Genomic DNA, 19,823 nt, shown 5'->3' with positions numbered 1-19,823 from the left:
AAATAAACATTATATATTGTTCAAAATGTGTATGCACATATTATAATATGTAATGTTTTATAAGCATACATTACAGATTTATTCACACATTCTAATCAGACATGAGTTGTTTTAACAACAGGTCTACCATAGAGAAAAAAAATTGGAGGCCATTTAAATCCCAAGCATTTAAATATGGAGCATTCATGGGAATCTACAGAGTTTTCTTTCATCACCAGTGAGTAATGAGCAAAGCATGGAAGAATTTGGGCAATCAGACTTGATTCTTGTGGCCTGCATTAGATTAACCTAGGGCACTTTTCACCTGTTTTGTTTTGTTTTGTTTTGATAGCTATGAGAAATCATAAAGACTTGGTTGCCTAACTCCTGACAATTCAAAGTTAGACATAAAATGTGTGATTTTTGATATGGGGACTTGTTTGTTTGTTTGTTTCTGGAAAGATGTCCCAAACAGTTGAGCAGATAAGGGGGTTCAGGAGTTTAACCAAACTAAAGGTAGATTTCTGCCTGTGTGGCAAATGATTGCAAAGAAGGAAATCCTCTCAGCAAAGGGGAGAGAGTGGAACAGAGAAAGAAGTGTAAGGAAGGGACTTGAGCAAATGCCCACATTTATGGGCAGAAGGTTGTAGAGGGATCAGTGAAAGAAAGAGGGAGGAATGATCCAGACAGGAACATGGAAACATGTAACACCAGAAGCAAGGGGGTAAATTAAGTATAAAGGATAGGCTACCGAGCATAGAGGATGATTGTTGAAAAGGTTTCAAGAGACAAATTAACCCAATGCTTCTTGAGCCAAGTTTCAAAGGGTTAAGATGAAGTGAAGCTAGAATGAGCAAGTGAAGACCATTATTTGAATGTGAGCTGTCATTTCAGTTGGTTTTAAATGACAATCCCCACGCCCATCATCCCATCTGAACCCAGTCTTTTAGCTCATTACCAGATAGAAACACTTATTGGCAAACAGCTGGTTTCCAATATGCTAAAAGACTTTCACTCTTAATGTAACATTGTTAAAATACTTCCAAATCACCTGAATCTTGGAACAGTCCAAATAAAACAAAGAAAGTGAAGGGAGTGGAATGGGAATTATGAACCCCGAATTTCTAAGTCCTCCTCGCAGGACAGCTGACACTCAAAAAAGGTTTGTAAACCTTCCAAATTCTCAGCAAGCTCTCTGGGCCCCAGGCTGTGCAGAAAGTGTCAAGAAACTTGCCTTTGCAGAGGCTATCTTACTTTGGAGAATATCAAATTAATGCTGTCGGCAGCAGACTCTAATATGTTGTTCAATTATTTTGGTTCCTGTGGTTAAATAACTAATATTGCCATGGCTGTTAGGACCCTCACTTACTGTGATTGTATTTTAATGTCTGGTGTACCCTTGCTTCTGTGTATTTCACCAATTACTCAATCATATGCTATTTTGCTTACTTTATACAAGACAGCACTGACTCACCATCCCTCTTAATGTTAACATTCGATATAAGAAATGTAATAGCATGTTTGTGTGTGTATTCATTTTGTCTTGTTTTGTTGTGCAATCTTGCCCTTGGTGCCACTGAGTTCATTTGTTTCCTTCATGCACATCACATGCATTTATTTAGTTACCCCTGCCCGGTTTGGTGGGGAAGATGAAGCAGCACTTTCTGTTTTGCGTGAGCACTTGACTTGGTCTTACTTATTTCTGTAATGGTAGCAGTAATAATGACATCAGCACAGTAATAAGTGCACTTCCCTTTCCCTCTGGCTCAGTAACATAAATATGATTACTCTTGGTTGCTATTGTTACTTATCTTCTTTTACATATTAAAAGAAAAAGAACCAGAGATTAAGTAACTTTCCCAAAGACATTAAGCTGGTCAGTGGCAATTCAGAAGTTGGAACCTCTTTGGAAAGTATAGTGCTGTGGGGCTGCTACAGATCATCTGATTCTCCAAAAGGAAGCTAGAGAAGTCCAAAGCAAGGGAAAAGCAAAAGCAATCAGAGGCACTAGCCCTCAATGATTTTTCCCTTATCTGATCAGATGTGAGTGATGCCCGTCAAACCAACTCACAATCCTTGCAGAGGTCACTGAGAAGGCCTCTGCCTTGCTGGTGTCAGTGGGCACCTTGTGTCCCTCAGATGCAGGCAGATAAACACAGGAGAGTGTGTTTTTTGCCTCTCTGCACTTAATGCTGTGTGACTTGTACAAACTGCATAACCTCTCTGTGTCGCAGAAAAATTATTGCTTTATCATTTATAAAATATTTTATCATTTATAAAAATAAGGATGACAATAGGACTTGCCCTTTGAAGGGCTGCTGAGACGTTCGAAAGAGTTCATTATAATGAAGCATTTGGAGCAATGTATGGCACAGAGTAAATAATAAATGGAACTTTGTACTAGAATTTAATGTTTGCTATAAGTACTTATAAGCCAGTGAAGGAAATAATATGTCTGAGGACCACTTACTTCCTCCAGTCCCCAGAAAAAAAGAACACTCTTATTTGGAAAGATATAGTACAGAGAACTAACATCTTTCAGGAAATGTTTGCATAGATCCACTATTTTAAGAAATCAGTACTCCTAATTGTGATGCTGTGATGTTTTTCCACCTAATGTACTTATTCCCTCATTAATTTTATTTCTTTGTTTTAGACAGGGTGCAGCAGTTAGAATTCGTATGATTATAAAATATGTAACTATCTATATACCAAATTATAATACATAAGTGGAATCAACCAATTAAATTAGGCACTGTAAAATATTTCAAAGGATAACTAATGCACATTTGTCCCTTTTATCTATGAAGGAGAGAGAAGAAATGAGGTTTTAAAAAATATACTACTTTTGTGCTTTTTTCTGATTTTATTGCTACATTTGTTATTTGTTATTGTTTATTGCACATAGATAAATCTCAACTACTATTAAGACTCCACAAATAGAGTCTGTTATGGTTAAGTGGTTATGGAATCAGTGTTGAAATAATAATTGTTTTTAAATGCTACATAAACGAATTACTTGAGTTAAAATACAGCATTTTAGACCTGATATTGAAATCCCTCTGCCTTAAAGTTTCATCTGGCTCAATTTATCGTTCCAAGGACAAGGATTTATGGGATGAGCTCTCCCTGAGGACATCTGATTAGATGTTGGTATCATTCATGGCCTCCATCATCATTGGTTTGAACCCAGAGACATGGGCAGTAACCCAGAGCTTCTAGCACGAGAGACTTGTTGGGAAGCCACTACTTAAAATATTTGGGTGGTGACTTTTCTTCCTGTGGACAGATGTTCCTATCAAAAAAAATCTCCCATATTTTATATCAGTTGACCTCTTCATTTGGGAGAATAGTTTATATTTGTCCTGAAAAACAAAACAAAACAAAACAAAACAATTAGAGAAAAATATGTTGCTGTCCTCTAGCTCCTGGCAAGAGGGGACAAAGGAGGAAAATAAAATTAACCTCTGCTTACCTTCCATGATAATACTAAATTTTCATTATGCATTCCATATTTAATCTTTCTGTTATCTTAAAGAAATCCTACACAATGCAAAAATTTATCCATTAACTATTATTAATTTTTTCTCCTTTTGGGTTCTGTTTCAAAATTATTTTTAAAAAAATGACTCAGTGAGAGTCATGGGCAGACACACATAGTAAATAAATCTTTTCAATTGTGAGATAAGTAACTAGGAGCAGCTTTACCTTCTTTTTATAGATGAGCACAAGTAACCAGGGGTCTAATGAAGTAGAATGACTTTAAAGGGCTGTGAGGGAATCACAGACAGAAAAAAGATTGTAATTCATTTTGATGTTACATCAATATCAAAGAATGAACAGCTAGAAAATTGTGGGTCGAAAATGGTAAACATGTTGAGTATTATAAAAGACTTCTACAATTTAACAAGTTATTTTAATATCCATTTAAAATGTGCAAGGAAAAGAAGAGGAAGCGGCAACATTCTTCTAGAACAGAATACATCAGTTACCCTTCTATTACATTGCTTTCTCTACTTTAAAAACTATAAGATTTGAAACATCCTGGGAGGAGTTTGTATTGGAGGGGAGTACTAAAAAAGACTCTGGTAGGGTCAAAGTCACAGCTGGAGTGAGTTTAAGTACCCTTGTCCCTTGCTCTCTCTACTCTAACACAAAAATAAAATGATGGATGCTCCTACTTAGATTATCGTTAAAATACTTTTCTTGCTATTCACGAGGTCACCTTCCACTTGCATCGACTATCAATTCTCTATTATTCACAGTGAAAGAAAATGAACCTTACTGCGATTGTTTCAAAACCTTTCTATTTTGGAAAGTTTAAATTTTAAAAATGACTTGCTTTCCTGATTGCACTTAGCATCAGGTGATGTTCAGAAAAAATTGCAGATGTTTACTCTCTAGCAGGAGAAAGTTGGGCTGGGGTTAAAAAAAAAAAGTCATGGGTAATTTCAAAAAGTGAAGTGATCACCTACAGCAAATTGTATCTATTTTATATACAGTTTACTTCTATGAGCACTTCCCTGAGTATTCATACATACAAATAGCCGTGGCACTTTTTATTAAAGAAAATGCAATACACAAATATTAGGGCTCTCTAACCGACTCCCTCAAGCTTCTGTTTCAACGTATTTCAAGCATTCTTTTTTCACAGCACAATGTTATCCAAACCTGCCCAAATGTCCAAGTTATATGAGAAAATCACGGAATCGAATTTATGTTAAACCGGTTTTCAGCTTCTTTTTAGAGACACATGCCAGGAAGCTTATTTACATTTAAAATGTACTTATTTTCCACTCTTCTACTCATAACCTCTAAAAATATTTCAAAATCCAATAGCATTGCATTCAAATTAATCTGTCTCAAAGAGACAAAGCAAGGAGTAAAGAAGACTAAAAGAAGCAATTACAAGCACAAATCCAAAGGTTTTCCATTTGGAAAAAAAAAAAGTGAATTACAAAAGTAAATTGATTTTTTAAATTGCTTGTTGTTTTATTTGTTCTTAAAGTGGCCTGTAAAACTTGATTACTTCAAACTCCAGAGGTGATGTCAAGCAACGGTGTACTTATTCAGAATATATGTATCCACATGATATAAAAGATTTTGTTTAAAATTATTTTTAACTTAGAACATTTGCAATAATCTCTTTGGAAAGGGAAATATCTTGACATGTATATGCGTTAGTAACAGTCTACAAGTTAATTTATCCCACATACATATACACTATCTTTTAAAACTCATAAGCAATAGACGAAAATGGAAAGCCAAGTTAAAACATAAATGTGAAAAATTCAACAAAATCATTTTTGCTACTTCTGTATCAATCACTTGAATACTGCCATATTCAATTTTGTAGGTAATTTTCCATCATAGCTCATAACTGTCTTTGAAAGCAAACCTAAAAATGAGAATCGTAACACCTCTGGAGAACAGTATGTTCTCTTTTTGACCTCTCCTAATCTTTCCTGATCTTCAAAGGCATCTTTTCCAGGAATGATTTACAAATAATCCATCTCACCTATAGAATAAATATAATTCCTATAAATAAGAATGTTTTCTTCATACGAAAACAGTCTACATCGAATCAAGAAAAGCTTCGGGCCTATTTTCTCATTTTCGCTTTTGTAGATTAATGAATTATTAAATTCCTTCATTAATTTATTCTGCAAGGGCAATAAAATCTTTATTTTAATTCTATATTCTGAAAGTAAATCAGAAAAAAAAATTATTCAATTTTCACTTAAGGAAAAGAAGACCAAAAACTAAGTTTCTGATATACCTGCTTGAATTTGCATCCTACAGTTTCCTGTTCCTGTACCTCTGAAACACATACATTTCAGCATCATTCATCAAGATTGGGGAGGGGGAGAAAATCAAATTATCAGGCCTCAGAATGACACTACCTAATTAGCTAGTTTGATCAGTTGGCACTTAACACCCAATCTTATCAATCAATCATATTTTTCTATTCTGATGGATAAAAATTCAGCTTGGCTACACTTCAATTCGACATTTTTTTCTCCAAAAAAAGATGTGGCATCTTCCTGTTTGAATAGTCTTTCTAACTTCCATTCTATTATTGAAAGTGAGAGTACAAAGAATTTCAGAAACCACCTAACTAGTAGATTAAAGAAGGTAAAGAGACCTGTAAATATTCAAAGAATTCTTCTACTTCAAAGAAGATAGATTTTTCCATTTGTTTCTTCATAATAGAATACATTTTAGATAACCCGCTAAACAAGTAAGAAGCCAGAAAATAACAAAAGATAATCCTCTCAGTTTCCACCTATCTTACTTCAATCCAACTGTGTTTTATCTTACGTTACCACTATCTCTTATAAATTACAATTTTCTCACAAACCCATCATCAAATTTTAAGGATATGGTATTACAGTTAAGTAAATATAATGAAATCTATTCCCCAGAACCACTAAGTTATGGAGAGTATTAGAAAGAAAGAAAAAAGAAAGAAAGAAAGAAAGAAAGAAAGAAAGAAAGAAAGAAGAAGAAAATTAAACTCATTTATAAAAATAAATCAATTTTCCATTTGAAGACATCCACATAGAATTGCAACCTCTTTAAGGAGCAGATATTTGGACACAGAGAAAAATAGGCATATCAAAACATAAGGCATAAGCTAGATTCTGGGCTGCACTCCTCAGTTTAGTCCATGTAAACCCATGGCTAATGACAGTTCTGACATAACTGATAATTTGATTCAGGAACATCAAGTGTTGGGGCCCAGTGGTGACGGAAACAGAAAGTCTTTTACAGAAACTCACAGGATGTACATTGATTAAAATCGATAGGAACCTCAAAAGATCATTGGGTCCACCCCTCTGTCCTTGGCTGAACTAAAAGTCTAGCTCTCTTCAACAACTGACAAGGCAGAATTCGAAGTTAGGAGCATTAGAGAAAAGTCTTATGATTTGGATTGACAGCTTTGTTTCCTTCTAAACTTTGCCTCCTTTCATGATGGATATCTAAGGGAATGTTAAGTGCATTACTATGGAAAGTGTTCGGTGTTTCAGAGGGAAGAGTAAAAGGGAATGACAATGGTCACATAAGTGTGGAGGTATGTGCACAAGACATGCGAGAATGTGCAAAGGACATGTATGCATGTAGTATTTATGCATGTAGTATGCATGCATATGTATAGTTCATTTCCCTGGAGACCCTTAAAAAAAAAAAAAAAAAAGTCCTGTGGTTGTAGACTTTGTATTCCTTTGAGAAGATAGCTGAAATGTTTGTCATTTCAAAGCCTAGGAAGCATTCTGGAACTGTAAACCTAGCAAAACTGTCCCCGTGAGAGGGCAGTAGGGGGCCAAACCCGGGCCAACTTTTTCCTCATTGTCCATCCAGGACTGGCCCTTGCTCTCAACTTCACCCTGCCGCCTGCGCTAGGACCAGGGGCAGTGGAGGACACGAAGAGCTCGCACAGCGGGTGCAACAAGGTCCTCCGATGAAACAAGGAAACCCAGGATCTGTGGGGCAATGAGCCGCTTTCACGGGTTGACAGTTGTGCTGAGAGGTGCGTGTGCTGTTTGGCATACTGGCTTTCGGTTTTGGCTTGCTACAAAAGGAGCAGAAAGGGGGAGCTGTCGTGGTTCCCAGTGCCCACAAGGCCCCCTCTCCTGGCTGCTGTGCGCTGGCCACAGCGGGCCCTGAGTGTGCACGCTAGTTTTATTGTTTGTGAATATTTGCGTAACTCTTTGCAAGCGACTGTCAATGTGTCTGTATGACAATGTGACAAACGCCCTCGAAAAGTTTCCGCTTGCGAAAATGCCTCCGGCGTGTACCTTGCTATGTCGCAGGCACCCTGGTCGCCTGCGTTACGCGATGCTGTCAATGTCGCTTCATTATTTTGCTGCCTCCTGGATGATTTATTTACAATGCTAGAGAATTGAGAAATGGATTGTCCTGAAGTTTTCTGTGACCTCACTTCTTTGAAGGAAGAAAGTGGTTGGGAGGGAAGCAGAACCTGAAAGAGGGTAACTCCCCCCCTCCACATTGTAAAATGTAATGGTTAAGAGACCAGGACCTGGCCCCAGACTGTTTAGACTGGAATCCCACTCTGCCACTTAACACTAGCTTGTGTGCCTTGGGCAAATCGCTTAATCACTCCTTAACTCAATTTCTTCATTTGCAGAATGGGGGGAGTAACAGCGCCTAGCTCATAGGGTTGTGAAGATTAAATATATGTAAACGCTTAGAGCGGTGCCTGACACGTAATAGTTGCTATGTGTTAGCTGCTATTAACATTATCATCAGCATTGCCATGTTAAATTTGGAGAAGGACCATTCCCCACCGATACGCTCTGGATTTTGACCATGCCCATGTCCCAAAGGAAAAAATGAGAGAACTCTAATCCGCCCGGTCCACACCCTCCAGCACCAGCAGCCACCCGCCACCCCTGCCCACGAAGATCTGTTCTGGGAACCCCTCCCTAGCTGTGGTGCGCGCCACACCTGGGGACGCACTTGAAAGGTTGAGGCGTGCAAAGGCAAACGAGGCGCTCAAGAGCGCTGGTCCCTGTCGCTCTTGCTGTAGAGTGTATTTGGAGTGTTTTCCTACCTGCCCCAGGTTTTTGCCCTTCTTACTGCCGCCGAAAGCCAGTCCTTGGTATGTGCCCGCTGATCGATTGGCGGCCTGGGCAGGCGTCTCCCCGCCCAGAGAGGACTTGATGGAGTTGAGTTTGGCCCGCGAGCTGCCGAGCTGTGAGCTCTCCACCATCAGCACCGCGGCCAGTAGGAGCAGACATCGGGACGAGTCCTTGCCCCGCATCAGCGCGGCCATTTCCTGGCGAGGGGTCCCCGGGGAGGCGCAAAGCCGGGAGGGGTGCGGATGAGAGAGGAGGGAGGACCCCTACACCTGGCCCCTCACTCGGGGAGAGGCGGATCGCAGGCTCTGTTCCCCCAACCCCACTTGGCTTGGGGGGGCCCAGCACCGTGTGAACTCAGTCTCACGCTTCAGACCAGGAGCGAGAGCGACCAGAGCGAGACCCGCTTCTCCAGCGGGGCAGGAAGTTCTGCAGTAACTGGAAGCAATCAAAGGCGAGGAGCACTCTCGCCAAGGAGGCGTGACCCGAGGTGCAAGAAGACCCAGCCCCACAGACCGCACCGCTCCAGTTGCTCCTTGCCCCGCACCTCCGTGGTCCCGCCGGTCCAATCGTCCTCTTAATCCCTCTGGACCCGGATCTCCGCGGTCCAATCGTCCTCTTAATCCCTCTGGAGGTCCACACCAGCTCCTTCTCCCGCGGCCTCGGTTGCTTTTTTCTCCTCTTTGCCTTCCTTACTACGCTTTAAGCTTTAAGCCTCCACCTTTGCAGGACACAGTGTTAGCGGGCGCTCTAATGGGGGATCAAGAACGCCCCAGACGTGACCCTGGAGGTCTGAGGCGAGCGGAGGTCTCCCACGCGCGCAGGCACAGTCGCCGCGAAGCGTCGCTTCCCGGTTCACACCCGGCAGCCTACCGCTGCCAGGAACGCAGCAATGCCCTGGGAGCGGTCTCGCGCGCGGATCGGTCTCCCTCTCTCCGTTTGCTCTCTCACCGCCGCCCCCTTTGCTTTTTATAGCTTCCCACAGTGGGGTTTTTTTTTTTCCCTCCGCCCCCAATTCAAGAGTGACAAAGAGTGAAATCGTTTCTCTCACCCCCCACGTTCCCGCCCCACTCTTCTCCTTCCCCCATGCGGCTGCTGCTTCTGCGGCCCCCCCTCCTGCCTCTCCTCCTTGCCCCCCTCCCACACCCCTCTTCACGCTACAACAATTGAGAAAATGGGATTCAGCCCCAGAGGAACGTGAGGTCTCCTAATTCCTGACCACAGCTCCAGACGGTGGAAAGACCTTTGGGGACGGACGGAGGACAAAAGTGGAAGTGGAGAGGGGCAGGTTTCCACCGCCCTTGGGGACCACCAGCACCCACCTACAATGCCTGACTCCTACTGGGGCACTAGAAAGCCCTACAGAAGATTTAGAGAAGTGAGCACCTGGGCGTTAATGCTGTGGTCTGTGTACGCTCGAATGCTCAAGTTGGGTTTTAGTCTTTGCCTCCCAGTCGGTGTGTGAGGCTGCGCTATGCTGTGTGCCAAGGGGTGCCCAACTGAGATGGATGGGGGCTTTGGAATTGGGGAGAAAACGACCTGAGAAAGGGGAAAGATGTTCCTATTCTTTAAGCCCAGGAGAAATTTGGGATTTTCTAGTGTCTGCCTTCTGCACCCCTAACCCTGGGACCCCACCACACACGCAGCGTACGTTTATGTCTCTGGGGCTGGGAGGAATGGGGTGCCCTGAGTACGCTGCGAGGGTTTCAATCTCCCAGCTCTACCGGGCACCTTTACCGTGCCAGGCAACTGCCCCCTTTGCAGAGAGGAAATCCCAAACTGGAATGAACGGAGGCAGGGGAGCCTTTTGAGGCTCTGCTTTCCTCAGCTTCCTGCCTCCTAGCTTCTGGGAATTCCATGGGAAGCCTTTCCTTCCAGCTCACAAGGCTCCCTAGGTCCGGTTTGCTTCTGAGAAGGTCTAGGAGGATTTAAGAGTGACTGGGGCGCCCAGCGCGCGGCGCTTGGGGGCGCCAGTGGCAGCAGCCGGACGAGGCGCGGAAGTATTGCAGGAGACAAGGCGTCCCGGGCAAGCTCAGGGCTCGGGTTTGGAGCGGTTTGGCCGTTAATCGCCAATGCTTCTACTGCAATGAGAAGGCTTGTTTGGGAGTTGTATTTGTCCTTCTCAGGCTCTAACGCCTGCGCGCAGAGAAATTGAGGCCGTGAGCGCAGCTTGGCAGCTAACAGCTAGAGAAGGAGGCTTATCTCCCGAACTGCACTCTAGATCTGATCTGTGGACCCGATCCTAACAGGATTCCTGATCCTAAAGCACACCAGCGCCTACAGGAGTATGCGTTCAACACGTCGCTAAGTGAGAACGTTAGTGACTCTTTCCTTTCCCCCACAAAAGGGCCGAGTTCTAAAGTAGGAATTTATGTCTGGGGTCTCCCAGACAGCACCAGCCTTGCATGTTTCTCTGCCCTGATCTGTGAGTCTGTCTGGCGTGGAATTCTTCGTTTTCAGATTTTTTTTTTTTTTTAACACAAGCAAAGAGTCATTAAAACTGAGGAAACCTCTGGAATCTTTTATCTCTGGATTGCCTTTGTGCTTCCTTAGAGTAGAGATTTTCACATTCAATTTTTTTCCCACTTTTTAAAAATATGCCTGGGAATGTATTTGCAAGGACAAAGGACGCATTACAGGACTAGTGAAGGGCAAGGAAACTGATTGATATGCTATTAATGAGTACTTGGGATTCAGTGTTTACACCTTAAGGAAGGTGTATCTTTTGCCTTCTTTGTGATATGCCAATTAGAAAATATTAGAGAAATTGAGAAATTTAAGTTAGGAGGCTATTGGTTGGGAATTTTTCAAGATCTGGAGCAATGGAAAAGACAAAAGAGAGCTAAATGATATGGGTAAGAAATCATTCTACATCCATTTGAAGGTTGCAAATATCCATCATCTGCTAAAGAGGGAACACATGTATCAAGAGAAAATCTGAAGATACTTTGCCTGTCAGTTCCCTCTTTCCTTACTTCCAACCAAAGTAAGATCCCACATGGTCATTCCTAACTCTTGTCAATATATCTGCTGAAAAGCAAAATGATGTGAAGCTCAACTTATGTACTCTCAAGAAACCCCTCTTCTCTGGGTATCATGATAGAGGTTATCTCAGGGGTTTACATGACACCCTACACACTCCAAAAGGAAATTTTTGCAAATCAAAATTAAAAATCAAAGTTTACATTTAGGTGCACTAACACTTCCCCATATACATGAAACTAAATCACACTATGGAATCAAATGCTTAAATATACACAATTACACCTTAGGCTAAACAGGAGGAGGAGGAGTTTTTACAGGAGGTAAAAACTAATTGTATTCATGATCCAAGTGCTCTCTTTAAATTGTAGAACAGACACACATAACCCACACATAGACAAGTAGATATACATACACAAAATCAACTAACTGCAAATAAACATAATCCTTTGGACTAATGTCATTACCACACATGTGTTTTCTCATGTGTGTTTTCATAAGCATGAAGATACAAGCTTCATAGTCTACTTGGAAAAATGGATTTTTTAATGCATTTTGCAATAACATCATTAGGGAGTAAATATAGAAAGGCAATACTGTACAGAAGTAAGGATAGGGTTTTCTTAGAAGAAAGTGCCTGAGCACTTTCTCCTTTGGCCGTATTTTCCCTTCTCTCTCTGCTCCTCAAGTCATTTTGGTTCCGTTGAAAAATAACCATCTCACTAGTTGTTTCTGGATCCTGGTTTCCTTCTGACTACTTAGCCCCACGGTGAGCTAAGTGCATACACATAATTGCCTTTTTCGTGTTTTCTATCCCATTATCTCTCTCCCCGCAATGGCAACCACTTCCTACATAAGTCTGTTTAGCAGTTGCTCATGCATTCACTGCGTATTTATTGAGCTTAAGGTCTTGAGAAGACAAAGGTGCCTAAGACAGTGCCTTGGCTATGGAGAGGCTTATGGTCCACTGTCAAGGCCTTGCCTCACTGAAATCTGCCTCTCGCCCCTCTCAGGAGTTGCTGCTATGAGCCTTCCTCTGTTCTCATCTGCTGCTGAATTCTGCCAATTTCAGTCTCTCATAGGGTATCTGGAACTTCTGAACTGGATTGAATTCATGTGGCTGTGGAAAGAAAAAAAAAATAGATATGTCCTCCAGCCTTTTCTCTCTTCATAAGTTACATGTACACTTTTAGAGTGTACATGGAGAAAACAGTCCTACAATGACACTAGTCGTGGTCATTTTAGTTACTAAGAACCAAAATATGGTATTATGGCAAATTGGGAAGGGAGATTACATTTTAGTAGGCCCCACAGGACCCTAAATCCTCTCGTCCACACAGGATGGACATGACAGACCTTCCTCCTGTTGGATGTTAAAAGACTTGGAAAATATGGTTATATGGGTTTCCTCTCTCCATAGTAAACAAGGCTACTTGGCTGTCTATTCTAGTAGTACGCTCACATTTTGGATCTTATCACATGAGCATTTCATGCTTCTCACTCTGCCTAAGAAATAAGAGTATCATGTGTTGCTGTTAATTGCATTTTAAATAATCTTCAGTAAACGTAAGTTAGCACTGGTATTGTGAACATTTTTGTGTGTGTAGGGCTCATTTCCAACCAGATATGAAAAATTTGTATCTCCTATTTGATCCCTGCTGTAATTTTCAGCTATTAACTCTTTTCTACCTTGATCTGATGAACAACAGGACCTACTAATGAGAAAAAGCCTCATCAGTCACTTTTGAGGCACTTAGCTATACTTGACACAAACATGCACAAATGAAATGATTTCAGGGATTTCACAGTGGATCAATCAATTGCTTAGCTAATGACTTTTTTTTTTTTTTTGATCTTTGACCTACTAATCGTCTTCTCAATACTTTATCTGCTACTCAGATGAAAGAGAATTATTGAACAGATCCCTCTCCTAGCACCTGAACCCAACTAATAAAAAGTGTGCAAATATTATAGTCAGAAACTCAAGTGGACAAAATTCTACTGATTCTTGTGCATGTAAGTGACCTTAGGTGAAGCTGAAATTGGAAACATTCTCCAAATGTTTAACACCAAGCCTTTCCCTTTGTGATGCACAATTTCTGCTGGTTCCATACACTGCAGATCCTTCTTGGTGGTCCACATACTCCCACTGCTGAATTCTGGCAGGCTGTTTTCAAGATTCTTCTTGGGAAACTACTACACTTGGCTGTGAAAGAGAAACATGTTTAATTCTTAAGAGAGGTTCATTGCAAGGAATCTCATCTTGATGAGCAAGAAAACAAACAACTTCTCAGTAATCTGGACCAGTGGGTTCCAAACTATATTCCTTAGGTCTTCAGGGTTCTAGAGAAGTCCCACAAGGAAGTTAAAGCTGCTGTATTTTTGATAGGACAGGGATCCAGAAAGATGACTTTTTAAATGCCTGCTTTTGTTATTGTTTTTATTTAGGGGAGAGATGTGTTAGTTGATTGGTTGGTTTTAATCAACTGTTAACTGCTAAGATTTGGAATCCACAGTGAGTTAGGCAAAATATTCTATGAGCCCTCAACCTGCCAAGAACAAGATAGATTGATTTCTACCCTGTTATTATTACAGATTATTTCCAAAACAAACATTACTCAAATGGGGAAACTATTGAAAATCTGGCAATTTATCCAGTCAGAAATGATTTGGTCACTTGAAGTAGAGAGTATTAAAAAATGGAAGGGCAGGGTAGCTAATCCAGTCATGGGACAATATGTTTCCTCCTGGTAGTTATCTGAACCTATGACTAATGACCATGGAAAAACATTAACTATAAAATAAATTGTGGCACAGATTGAAAAATAATGTGAAAACTGTTTGCAAAAAATAAGGAAATAGGTTCCCAAGTGGCAATTTAAAATCTGTTTCAAGCATCACTAGGCTCGGTAATAGGAAATGTAAATTGTGTTTGGTCTATTTTTGAATGATCATTTTATAATAGATCCTACCTTTTGATAGAGTAGGAATAGGCTGCAATGCTCAAAAACAATTCGAGGTATGAAAAGTCAAGATATTAAACTACAATCAACTGAAGGAATTTTATAGGTAAATGGCTTGAAATATACAGTAGTAATAAAAAATAATAACAAGCAAAATATATTAAAATTCTTACTATATGCCGGCTTGTTAAGTACTTTACATGCATTATATGTATTACCTCTTATTCGGATTCCTTAGTTCATGCCTTTAAAACAATATACAATATTAAAATAATCACTGAGCAAAGAGTAACTTGCAGCACATCGGGCTCTCATTTTAGACAGAAAGCCCAGTTACGGCAGCGATGTAGAGAACACCTAAAAAAGGAGAAAATTTCCTCATTGCAGCAGAACTCAATGCTGACTCCGCTGAAGGAGGTGAGCTTGGTAAATGGCTACAAATAACATCAATAATGTAAGTAGACGAGTATATATACTGCAGCTTCATCCAATGTAGTAGAGCCTCTTGGAAACTCAGTGATCATTTAGCAGAGAAACAAAAAAGGCTCTCTGCTATCAATTTAGATGGTGTCTTATGTCTATGGCTAGTCTGTGGCTATAACAAAATGGCACAGACTGAATGGCTTAAACAACAGATTTTATTTTCTCACAGTTCTGGAGGCAAGAATTCCAAGATCAACATGGGGGTAGGTTTGGTTTCTTCTGAGGCCACTCTTTTTGGCTGGCAGGTGGCTAACGCCTCTCTGTGTCCTCACTTGTCTGTCCCTTTATGTCTTTGTCCAAATTTCCTCTTCTTATAAAGACATAAGTCAGACTGGATGAGGGTCTACCCTAAAGATCTCATTTTAACTTAATGGCCTTTATAAAGGCCTTATCTCCAAATGCAGTTACATTCTGAGGTACTGGGGGCTAGGATTTCAACATGTAAATTTGGGGGGGAAACAGAATTCAGTCCCTAACAGATGGATTTATAGACATAGTGCATATTAAAATATTTGGGGAAGGAGTAACATTTCTGGAAGTCCACCAGAGTTCCTAAACTTAAGGTGGGAGATGTGTCATACATCCACTTAAAAATGTTACTCAAATTTTTCCTGTTACATTTTACCTCTGGCCTGTGTTAATGATATTAACTTTCTCACCTTTCTTCTGTGTGTGACTTATGGCTAACTATGGACCCAGCTGACTGAGTTTGAATATGATTGTTGAGATTCCACTGGGGCCCTGAAAATGAATACAAGCTATTTGCCAAGAAGATAAGGTCATTTTTACATTTCAAAACAGCACCTCGTTAATGAAAGATGGAAATAATAAAATACAGGAGTATATGATACAAAAATGAAATCATTGTAGATCAAAGAAAAAGGAAGCGGGAATCAAAAATAGATCGATCTAGCAATCAGCAAGTTGTTCTGTTACTAACTTAATTTGTCCATTTATTTAATTTGATTTGTTCCATTTATTCAGTAAATTAATAGTCAGTTGGAATCGCAGTACGTTTAATTAATTCAAGGCAGTGCTAAATATGTGGAAGCAGGGGGAATATCTAATTTCATTGAAACTGCTCATGAAATCATTTTTTTAATATATGTACATGCACTTTGACCATTTAGTTTTTAAGTTATAAAGAAATCTGAGTTAGAATAAACTCAGATTTAGTTCAGTTTTTGTTGTTGTTCTTTCCAAAATCCATAAGATGCTATTTTTGTTGTTAGTTTCAAGAATATATGTGCAGATTTTATGTACCTAAGATCAAATAAGATCTAGAACATAACAACCGTTTCCATGTTCTAAAAGTGGGTTAGCCTTGTTCCCCAATACCAATATTATATTTTAACTAATAAGAAAATGAAATCCTCAAGTATTTTATCCATTGGCCTTTTAGGTATCAAAATGTATTGTATAAATATACTCTTAGCATGTAATAGAATTAATCAAATTTTGAAAACTGTCGTTTTGTTCTACAATATTGAATGCATGTCTTTCTGCCACTTAACACTGGAGCTAGCACTGGGCCAGAGATATGCAAACTGGGACCTTTTCTAATGTGAAAAGCCAAGATACAATTATAACTTCCTAAGTATTACTTTCAAGTTCATGTAATTATGTGATTTTCCTTTCTATATGTTTGCATAATTCTAGGAGGTGATTCATTTAAAAAGCCCACAATTGTAAGTTCTGATCAAAAGTTATGCTTGTTAAAATCCACCAATTTTCATTCTCTTTAACCAAGTGTAGATTCAGTCTAAGACTGTTAATTATAAGTTAATTTGTACACTATCTGCCATTCATTTGTAAAGCACTTTCTGAATATAGCAGACATGATCATCTGCTTTTCTTTTTCAGTGTCCATTTAATATTAAAATGCCTCTAAGGAAACCGCTCTAAGTAATGCCTCTAAGTAAATCCATACAAATGGGGGATAAAACTTGCAACCCATCATGATATTATTCTCTGACAAAATAAGAATTCCTGCCAACTTTTAGAAATGGGCTTTAAAACAAATCCATGATCTTGCAAAATTATCATTAGTCTGCAAGACTAGGAGAGGTCCAAGTTCATGCAGCAGAGGGCAGTAATGCACATTTATCAATAGTAAGAAAGATGAAGAACTAGAGATTATTACAAAATAATTTTTCTGGAAAGAAGTATTTAAAGACCTTTCCTATACCAGTGTTTTTGAATTGGAGAGACCTGACAACAGGTCTACTCTCCCCATGAAGATGCTGTAATACTTCTGAATCCTAGATTGTAAGGATTTTAAAAACAATTTAGAAGTTAGTAAGATTTCCCTTACCCAAGTACACACAAGGAACCATCTTTCTTTATCAAGATCAGTGCAGTTTGCCCATATGGCACCAAATCTACTGTAAAAACTCTTCCCGACCACTCAGAAACAAAGGCAGATAAACCAGGTTGCAAACGGCCTAACGAATGTGCAGAATGCATTGGAAATGAACCATACCATTTAATCTTACGACCACTTTATTTTCAAACTGTCTCTGGTTACTTGAAAACAAAAAACGAAAAACCAACAAAACAGCAACAGGGCACCTGGGTGGCTCAGTCAGTTAAGTCTCGGACTCTTGGTTTCCGCTCAGGTCATGATCTCACAGTTTGTGAGTTTGAGTCTGCGTAGCGCTCTGTGCAGACAGCACAAAACCTTCTTGGAATTCTCTCTCACCTCTCCCTCTGCCCCTCCCCTGCTGTCTCTCTCAAGATAAATAAATAAACATTTTTTTTAAGGCAACAAAATCCAAAGACCTCAGTTCTTACCTTCCTTTAGCTTCTGTGACTGCCCACTCCCATAACAATGTTTGCATCTTCCCCCTCCCTCGCCCCCCCCAGCTCTTTAAAAAACTACTTCAACAAGCTGCTTCCCTCCTTATTCACTCTGTCTTGACTTTGTCCCATGTTTTACTGCTTGCAATAAACATCAAATAAAGCAGCCCCAACACAAAGGGATTAGTGTTATTCAAAAAGTCTATTGGTAAAAGTTTGAAGGTAGAGTCTGGGAACACATGATGGCATCGTTTTTAAATGCCTGCTATACAAAACCAGAAAAAAGACACTGGGAAAACAAAACCAAAAACAAACCAACAAACATAACCACAACCACAATAACAACAAACCCCACAGATAACATCTAGAGTAAAACAAGGCAATAAGGTGAGTGATGAAAATCACCAGTGATTATAAGGCCCATATATTAGTTTCTATGAAAAATGATGTTGACGGAAAAACCTGAGGCTCTCAAGAAGAGAACGCTCAAGTCTTTCTCAAGTCCTCATTTGATAGAACACAGCCAATCTGAAAGCAGTAGACATAACTAGGAGAGAATGGGTTCTGCAGGCTCTAAGTCAAAAAACAAAGTTCCTCAATGAAGAAAACCTAGGGAAATAGAATCCAAATTGAGTAGGTCAGGAACAATTGGGACAAGAAGAAAAAGTGTAGATAAAAATGAGCAAAAGGAGGAAGTAGATATCAACAATATAAGGGCATTTAAAAAATCACTTTATAAACACAGTACAAGGGGAGTGCTAGGGTAACGTAGCTAGAAAAATTATTCTGGCCCAACCCTCTCTCTAACAACAAGAAAACCTTATTAAACTTAAAAATGGGCAATAAAAAAAGATTTTGGCCCAATCCTGTGTAAACTTAATATGTGAAAGAAAGAGAATAAGGACTGGTATAACATCACTACAAGCAAGCCAAAGAACAATTTCCAATAAACACATAAAATAGTAACCTAATCTTCTAAACCATGTTAAAGGAAATTTTAAAAATTTGATTCTATGAAAGAACATCATAAATCAGAATTAGAAAAACTCTAATATATGCTTCAAGAAAAGAAAGATCTGGAAAAAAAAAAGATGTAACAAGAAAAATTGTTTCAGAAATGAAGATTGAACTGGAAAGAACAAAAGATCAACATACAATGTTTTAGGGAAATACTAGATGACAAAGAGGGACATTTGATAAATCAAAAGAAATAAGGAAAGAGATAAAAAGAGTTCAAGAAAAATGGTAGATATATAAGACAGGAAAAGAAGATCCAACAGGCTTATAACAGTTTTCCCCAAATAAGAAACCCAAGCAATGGAACAAAAACAACAACAAACCCATTAAATAAAATAATTTAAGAAAATGTTCTAAAATAAAATGAACAAAATGAAGAAGATTTGAAAATACATATCACAAAGTTACACAGGAGAAAGTCCGCCCAGAATGGACAATACAATAACACGTTTTAAACCACTGAACTTGAAAACATACCCTCTGGCAATAGGAAAAAGATCATGTCGATTTTAACAACCATGTTTTATGTGAGGATACAATTAGGTACAATATTTAAAATAGTTAAAGAAAGAAAATGTGAACCAAGTGTGTTGCATCCAGCTAAACCAACCTTCAGGTACCAATATTCCAGACAAAATAGTTTGTGAATCCAAGCAGTCATATAATATTATTACATAAACCTATCCTTAGAAATTTACCAGAAAATAAGATTTAGACAACCTCAATGATTGGGGAGACATTGAAATAAGGACTGGTACTAAATATGCAATTACATATAGAATTAAGACTACATGATGGTCTTCAGAGAGAGACAGTATTATATAATGGCTATATACAGTAACAAATTACACAAGGATGAGGTGGGGGGAAAGAAAATGAGAGATAACAGACCAATGCCCTTGTGAAAACTGATGTGAAGAAATCTTAAAGTAGTAATAAACAAAATCCAATTGTCCTTTTAAACAATACACTTTGACTAAATGGGGTTTATTCAGAAATG

At 39.3% G+C, this 19,823-nt stretch overlaps 1 protein-coding gene and 1 long non-coding RNA gene across 3 annotated transcripts in view; both read right to left on the bottom strand.

The window, feature by feature from the left end:
• The window catches only part of DKK2 (dickkopf Wnt signaling pathway inhibitor 2), a 102,577-nt gene extending 93,556 nt beyond the window's left edge, over positions 1 to 9,021 (bottom strand). Inside the window, exon 1 of the mRNA XM_040476737.1 lies at positions 8,555 to 9,021. Within this exon, the coding sequence (XP_040332671.1) occupies positions 8,555 to 8,776 (222 nt within the window). The 5' untranslated portion in view covers positions 8,777 to 9,021. The remainder of the gene's footprint in view (positions 1 to 8,554) is intronic.
• A 3,065-nt stretch (positions 9,022 to 12,086) lies between these two features.
• The window catches only part of LOC121031536 (uncharacterized), a 386,595-nt gene continuing 378,858 nt past the window's right edge, over positions 12,087 to 19,823 (bottom strand). For both annotated transcript variants that reach the window (XR_005790763.1, XR_005790765.1), the window contains exon 2: positions 12,087 to 13,767. This is a non-coding gene — a long non-coding RNA (uncharacterized LOC121031536). The remainder of the gene's footprint in view (positions 13,768 to 19,823) is intronic.

This window comes from Herpailurus yagouaroundi, unplaced genomic scaffold, assembly GCF_014898765.1.
Source record: "Herpailurus yagouaroundi ecotype Mexico unplaced genomic scaffold, PumYag 28, whole genome shotgun sequence".
In the NCBI taxonomy this organism is placed as follows: domain Eukaryota; kingdom Metazoa; phylum Chordata; class Mammalia; order Carnivora; family Felidae; genus Herpailurus; species Herpailurus yagouaroundi.
The sequence above is the reverse complement of the archived record's forward strand: the minus strand, read 5'-3'. Positions and strand labels throughout refer to the sequence as shown.